At 39.7% G+C, this 8,190-nt stretch overlaps 1 protein-coding gene across 1 annotated transcript in view; it reads left to right on the top strand.

Moving 5' to 3' along the window:
- The window catches only part of MLANA (melan-A), a 10,177-nt gene extending 2,526 nt beyond the window's left edge, over positions 1–7,651 (top strand). The window contains exons 2-4 of the mRNA XM_029919669.1: positions 2,811–2,907; positions 6,043–6,156; positions 7,583–7,651. Of these exons, the coding sequence (XP_029775529.1) occupies positions 2,811–2,907; positions 6,043–6,156; positions 7,583–7,651 (280 nt within the window). The remainder of the gene's footprint in view (positions 1–2,810; positions 2,908–6,042; positions 6,157–7,582) is intronic.
- Positions 7,652–8,190: the final 539 nt, after the last annotated feature.

Here is an 8,190-nt window from a genome sequence, read left to right as displayed (position 1 = left end):
AGGAAGAAATTGCTGCGATTGAGGTCTAGGAGGCTATTTCCTGCTTTTTCCTCAAGGGTTTTTATGGTTTCCTGTCTCACATTCAGATCCTTTATCCATTTTGAGTTTATTTTTGTGAATGGTGTCAGAAAGTGGTCTAATTTCATTTTTCTACATGTTGCTGTCCAGCTCTCCCAACACCACCTGTTGAAGAGGCTGTATTTTTTCCATTGGACACTCTTTCCTGCTTTGTCAAAGATTAATTGGCCATATACTTGTGGGTCCAGTTCTGGGTTCTCTATTCTATTCCATTGGTCCATGTGTCTGTTTTTGTGAGGAAAGGCACTTTTTATGTATCTTAAGCCCATCACTGTGCATGCTGGTTCTGTCACTTATTAGTTGTGCAGCCTTGGTCATTTTACCACCTTAAAATGTTAGGGAGATCAGCTGTGACATGAACATCTTATCTACCTCAGAAGACAGTTGTGAGGATGAAATAAAAGTCTATAAGTGAGGTGCTTAGCACAACACATGGCACAAATCAGTGCTGAATGAATGGCACAGAAGCCACTAAGGTGATGGTGATGGTGATGAATCTTGGCAGGTCTCAGCTTCATGACCCACAGAGTAGGTGGACTGGCCTCCATAATTAGGTCAGAGATTTTATCCAGCACTGTCATCCATCCTATTTAGAGATAGAAGAGACTCGATGCCTTAGCAGCCTTGAGAAAGAGAAGGTCAGGTAGGTGTTATAGGCCAAAGATTTCTCCAGAAGCCTCAGCTATACCTTGATTTACCTTCAATGCTCAGTCTCCTATAAATTACCCAGCTCTACAGAGCCTTTCTTTAGCAAGTCACAGCACTCTCCACTTTGACCATGCTATGATGTAGAAAATCAGGCAGATGTCAGCTAATTGAGAGTATTATAAAGGTAAAGCACAGCCTCAGGCACTGTTTCCAGGGCCTCTGTGGTAACTAATGCTTCCCATGGGCCAGTGGACATAGGGCTCAAAAAGTGGGCTTAGATACCCAGGTTGCATCCTGCTGCTGAGGAGCAGATCATTCTTAGTGAAGCTACAGCCTTGCTCTAGGTTTAGCTCATACACTTCTCCCCAGCACTGAGTCTCCTTGTTTTATCGTTTAATAATCCATGCCCGGCCAGTTGAGAGGTTCTTATTGAACATCTTTAGAGTCTCTTGGCTCTGAAGAGCAGTTGGCATCTCAGACTTGGCAGTCAAGCAGTCTAGAGAGATAAGGCCTCTGGTCTCAGCATCCCCAAGGCTCTAGTCCCAGCTCGATTCTGAAATATCTTTTCCAGGTCACTCAGGTGAGAACAGAGCAAGCAACAAACACTGACCCATCTGGCTCAGTAATCTTAAACTAGATTCCTGAAGCAAACAGAGGCCAGATAGTATCTTGCCTAGAGCAATGTAAACATGAGATACATATCCTAACAGCTGGCCTAGGCTATGGCATCTTGGGGGCCTCTAAATTCCACAAGTCCTACTTCCACCCCTTCAGTCAGAATGTGCCAGCCCTAAATCTTCAGTAGCCACTTTAAATACTTTCTCCTTCTCTTCAGTATGTTCTCTGTCCCCAGTCAAAACCTGCTCTGTGGAAAGTTGTGGATTCCCTCATTCTTACTGGAGTGTCAATGACCCAAAGAGGTGAAAGTAACAAAATTAAGCTGTTAGGACAAAGGAAAGATGAATCTTTAAGGATGGTATTTCAGGTCTTTAGTTCCAATTGTAAATGGGTAAAAATAATGATGTTGGGGCTAGCATTATGCCCCAAATCCACATATTTATAAAGTTATCTTACGACATTAAATGGCTCATTCATTTTGCAGATGTGAATTTGTAATCACCCATAATTCATTTGTTCATTTTTTATTAATTTGTTTGGCCATACATCCAACTGTCCATCTATCCATCCATCCATCTTTGAGAAATATTTTTTGAAACACCAATGTGCTTGACACTTCTTAGGCACTGAGGACACAAATTAAAACACAACCCCCAAACCAAAAAACTCCTTTGGGAGCTCCTTTCCTAAAAGGGACAGATAAGCACACTGCTGATTACCACTGCAGGGCTACTTATGAGAAAAGCCAGGATTGGTTGTCATCATTCTGGGAGGGGTTGTGCTGAGTCTTTGAACATGAATATATTAATCATGGGCAAGGAGTGAGAGGGCAAGTTTGGGGCAGAAAAGACACAAACACAAATGAGATAAACTCAGGTTTTAATCCTTACTCCATTTGTGCTACCTCTGTATGAACATCAGCAAGGCACTTAACTTCTGAATCTATTTCCTCATCTGTGAAATGGGGTTGATAGGCAATGCCTCCCCTACAGGGTTGTTGTAAGAATTAAATAATCTAGTATATGTACAGTGTTTATCATGATATCTGGCTTAGAGTAGGTCTTAAGTCAATGTTAATTATCAATTCTTTTTCTGGACTAATAGCTGGGGAAAATATTTTAAACAAGTCCTGATGGAAAGAAAAGATAACTCAGCCTCAGTAAATACTTCATTCATGTAAGGGTCAGTTACTACTGCACTTCTTGTGCCTGGAACTTGAGTGTTTATGTCATGCCAGGGAGCCCTACTTTTGTGGGCACACACCTGAGAGGCTCCTAAAGAAGTTCCTGGTTACAGATACTGGAGGCCTGGTGAATGTTCAGTGTGGTATGGAGTGGGAAACTACTTCAGGCCTGGGGAGTGTTACTCTGGGTTGGAAAAACCCGTGAAGATAGAAGATTGATGCATGTTTCATCGTAATGTGGAGTAAGGTTTCTGTCCAGATGGATTTGTCTCTCTTTGTCCAGGGCTGCAGGGATTGGAATTCTGACAGTAGTCCTGGGAATTTTGCTGCTCATTGGCTGCTGGTATTGTAGAAGACGAAGTGGATACAGAAGCTTGAGGGTTAGTAAAGTTTCCATTGCCTGAATCCCTCTGGACTCAAAACCCCCTTTCCTTTCTTTCATTGAATTTCCAGGGAATGAGATAATATTCTCATGATCACCTCTAGCTCTCATTTCTGGTTCTGGTTCTTTATACTTCTTTCAGTTCTTCTTTTGCTTCTGCCTAGGCATGAACCCCAAACAGAAACTTGGCCCATCTCTTTGATTTTACTCACAGCAAACTTGAGCACATGGCTGGTATGTAGCTGAGCACTGATAGTTTGTGGTGTGCAAGGGCAGAGGTCCTGATCCTCTTGCACAGCAAACAATGGCATGTGAGATGCTCCACGTCTTATCAATCCTCTGGGAATTCTCACTGGTTCTATTCCTCAACTTAGTGGCTTGCTCATCTCACCTTGCTGCCTCGCCCCTTTCTTCCCAGGTTGCCTGGGAGTTCCGAATTCTTCTAACTCTGCTATACCAAGCAATTCAGCATGCCTAGGATCCAGGCATTCATAAGTACAATTAGGAAACTACTCACCCCTCAGCAGCACAAAGGACTACTGGGTTTTTAATAGAGTCCATTCTCATTTAATGGCCAATGTGGTTTTGACAGAACTTTTTCTTTACCCACATGAACAAGAAGCTAAAAAAAAATCACACAGTCCAGTCCTGGGGCAGCAGTGTCTTCCACAAATGGGAAACATCAATTGAATCTCTAAACCATAAGAACTACAGGTCTCATTTTAAAGCCAGGTAGCACTTTAGTTCTTAAGCATCCAAAGCCTCTCTCCATAGTGAGCAATGGAATGAAAGGACAGTGCAGTTTCTCTCTCCCTTCCCCTCTCCTTCCTTCCCCACCCTTCCCCTCTCTCCTCCTCCACTCTGTCTTTTTCTATCCCTCCACACTTCTCTCCTTCTCTTCCTTTATTATTACACATCTAAAAACTTCTGGGTTGATACATTATAGAAAAAATATATCTTCACAAAAGATGTTGAAAAGTCCCATTCCTCATTCAACATACACTTCATTTAGACGAAAAGGTTCTGTGATGGAGGGGACAGTTGGTGAGGTTTGGAACTCAGCAGTCTGAAGAAGGGAAGGAGAAGGTAACAAGTATAGCTTTGAATTCTTCTTTTTGCCAGGAAGTCTGGGCAGTCTCATGTGCCCCTTTCCTTAATGCCCATCTTGCCAGAGTGTCCAAATATAAATCATGAAAGGGAAAGTTTGGGGCCAACACAGCCACTGAGTAGTAGTATCCATCGAGTGTGTTGACATTTAGTGGAAAGGAGGAGGTTTCTGAGTCTGAATAAGATTCCAAACCAAGTACCATAGGAAAGTCTTGGGTTAGGAGATTATGGGTGGACCTTGCGTTCATAGGACACCTCTCTGTGGCTGTCCACAAAAGATTAGGGAGGGACTTTGCTCTCTGCCAAAGAACTCCATTTGTGCCTCTAGTACAAAGTTATTATTGGTTTGTAATTGGTTATCTATTTTTTGCCTCCTCCACCCCTTATTTTTCCTCCATTTATGTTTTAGGACTGAGAATATTTCTTACTCAACTTTGTACCTCCGGTGCCTGACCCATAGCAATCACCCACTTGTATGGCATCAGGATTTAGTCTTATTGTCTTATTTTAACTTCTCTGAGCCTCATTTGCTCTATTCTACACTTAGGTACATATAATATAATAAGACATATGTCAGTTTTTATTTAATATATATTTTCTTCCATATATTTATTTAATTCTACCTTTGTATATAAAAACACACAATGATTTAGTCTTTTAAGGAGTAAAAGCTCTACAAATTCAATATGTTGGTCCCATTTCCTAACTGTCCACAATTACTGGCTTGATGTTACCAGACAAAAATACAATCATTTTTTTTCCTTTCTGATTCAACACTCCCAACTTAAATTCAACTAAACCATAACAGAGAGTCTTTAATGTCATAAGCTCAGGCACTGTGAACATTTTGCTTAGTAAGCCTTAAGTTCAACCTACAACATCTCCAGGTCTAGATCTGTGATTCGTAGAATTTCTGGAATTTTTACGAGATAGAGCTGTGTTTAAATTTTATGATTTCCATGGTATCTAAAAGTGATGTCATTTATCTCTTTTTTAATGTTTATTTTTATTTTTGAGAGACAGAGCATGAGTGGGGGAGAGGCAGAGAGAGAGGAAGACACAGAATCCGAAGCAGGCTCCAGGCTCTGAGCTGTCAGCCTGACGCCAGGGCTCAAAACCATGAGTCATGAGATCATGACCTGAGCTGAAGTCGGACAGTTAACCGACTAAGCTACCCAGGTGACCTTATTTTTTAAATTAATATTAAAATCTTGCTTTGAGACTTTCATATTTCCTGAAAAGCTGGCTGGAGATCAGTAGTCTAAGAAATTTAGGCAAAATTATGTAAAATAGTGCACTAAATACCACATTTAATTATGCAATAACCTCCCTGCCTCTCTTCAGTGATTCTTTTTTTCATTTTGATTTTTTTAATAGTTTATTGTCAAATTGGTTTCCATATAACACCCAGTGCTTCTCCCCACAAGTGCCCCCCACCATGACCATCACCCCCTCCCCCGTCCCCCTTCAGTCCATGGTTCGTCTCCAGTATTCAGTAGTCTCCCTTGATCTGTGTCCCTCACTCTCCCCCGCTCTCTTTCCCCCTTCCTCTCCCCATGGTCCCCTGCCAGGTCTCTCCTGTTAGACCTATGAATGCAAACATATGGTATCTATCCTTCATACTACAGATGCAAATACTGGAATTCAGATAGGCAAAGTGACCACTAGCCTGAAACACACTGTAGGTAAGTAGCAGAACCAAGATTAAAACCCATTCTTCTTCTTTTTTAAAAGTTTATTTATTTATTTATTTTGAAAGGCAGGGTGAGGGGAGAAGTAGAGGAAGAAGGAGAGAAAGAATCCCAAGCAGACTCCACGCTGTCAGCACAGATCCTGATGTGGGGCTTCATCTCACAAACTGAGCAATCAGGACCTGATCCCAGATCAAGAGTTGGATGCTCAACCAACTGAGCCACCCAGGCATCCCAATTAAATCCCATTCTTAAAATTTAAACTTCCTTCTCTTTTCTTTAATGAACTCAATTATTTTTTCTCAACCACTGACCTTCATGCATGCACATTTCAGGATAAAAGCATTCACCCTGGCACTCGAAGTACCTTAACAGGGAGATGTCCACATGAGGGATTTGGTCACCAGGACAGCAAACTGACTTTTCAAGAGAATAACTGTGAACCTTTGGTAGGTTGAGATCCTATATCTTGATGTTTTTGCATGGCTGTTTTTAACTCAAATGGATAAAATTATTCCAACTTAAAAAGCAAGAGCAATGTGAATATACTTAATGCTACTGAATTGTACATTTAAAAATGGTTAAGATGGTAAATTTATGTTATATATATTTTTACCATAATAAAAAATAAATAATAAAAAAGATAAAAATGGGGAAACACAGAAATTGCCTTAAATTGTGTCCTCTTGGACCCACATTTTTTATGGTCAATGATCTTATGTGTATAAGATCCAAAGGATACGTTATTAGTATATATGCCTTTTTCTGAATATAGCTATATCTATGGGAGGAAAAAAAGCATGTTATTAATTGTATAGAGCTGTGCAGTCCAACAGGGTAGCCACATGTGCTTATGGAACACTTGAAACAAAGTAGTTTGAGTTAAAATGTGCTGTAACACATACCAGATTTCAAAGAAATAGTATAAAGGAAAAAATAAAAATAATTCATTAATGATATTTATATCTATTACTGGTTGGAATGATATTTTGATATGTGGGATTAAATAAATTATTAAGAATAATTTTATCAGACCTATGAGTGCAAACACATGGTCTCTGTCCTCTGCCTGGCCTACTTCAGGAAGACAGGGGAGGCCTAATGGAGGACCAGGGGGAGGGGAAGAGGGAAACAGAGTTGGGGAGAAAGAGGGATGCAAAACTTGAAAGACTATTGAATGCTGAAAATGAACTGAGGGTTGAAGGGAAAGGGGGATGGTGGAAAAGAGGTGTTAGTGATGGAGGAGAGCACTTGTGGGGAGGAGAACTGGGTGTTGTATGGAAATCAATTTGACAATAAAATATTTAAAAAAAAGAATAATTTTACCTGTTTCTTTTTATTTTTATAATGTGGATGCTAGAAATTTAAAATTTTTGGAATACTCTATTTCTATTGGACATCACCAGCATAGATGTAGTATATCATAATGGTGAAGAGAATGGGCTCTGGAGCCAAATTACTGGGAAATTGTGTGACCTTGAACAAGTGACTTAACCTCAGTTAACCTGTAACATGAAAACAATGAAAATAGTCTTGAAAGTAGTGGGCATTCAATAAAGGCCTGACACATTTTTGCTGTACTAATGATAGCACTGGTATTTAGCACAGTTATAAGAATGTATCTATGTGGTATAAATGTAATGCATAATAATGGCTTTAAAAACAGTGTTTAAGAATTCACTAGCTAGGGCTTGGGACTTCTACTGATAAAGATAATGCAGGTTTAAATAAGTTTTTGAGATTTTGGGGGCCTATGGATCCTTCCAAGTTTCTCTCCAGAGAAATGGTATAATTATGATGCTAACCATTAACTCTAACCTCTCTCGGAAACATAAGCACTGTTGACAAGCCTTTCTCCCTTTCTCATTCTCACAGCTTCCCAATGCTCTACCTGCCTATGAGAGAGTCTCTGCAGAACAGGCACCACCACCTTATTCCTTGTGAGAATGCTGAGAGGTGCTGAAATGATTTCCCTTACAATTTTGTTGGAATTTAATATGGACATCTAATGTTCTACTTTGGAATGCTATAGAAACAGTGTAAATCATCTCTAATAATAAGCTTAGTGTTAAATTCTTAGTAGATTAATTGAGGAAATGAGGAGAAAATATTAAAATGGAAAAAACTGTCAATAAATGCTAGAATGCCTGATACTATTTGTATAATTTTCTGAGACAGAATTCAAGTGTGTGTTCTGGTACCATTAAATTTCTTCTTAGTTGAAATTTGGCTAACAACTAACAAACTACTATTCTGATTTTTGAAGAAGCAACTTGTGACCAACATGAACTCTAACAGAATTGCTGCATAGGAGTCTATGGCATGGAGTACTCACAAAGAATACCTTTAGAAGTTTAAGACAAATAGCTGATTGACCTATGAAATTATAGTCAGATTCAGGAAAGTAACAGTAATGCCTCTTTGTGTTCTAAAATTCCATGATGCTATATTAACAAACTGCAGAGATCTGTATCTTAATATAT

Source organism: Suricata suricatta, chromosome 13, assembly GCF_006229205.1.
Source record: "Suricata suricatta isolate VVHF042 chromosome 13, meerkat_22Aug2017_6uvM2_HiC, whole genome shotgun sequence".
NCBI classification, from domain to species: Eukaryota; Metazoa; Chordata; class Mammalia; order Carnivora; family Herpestidae; genus Suricata; species Suricata suricatta.
Note: the sequence above shows the minus strand (reverse complement) of the source record. Positions and strands in the feature narration are given on the sequence as shown.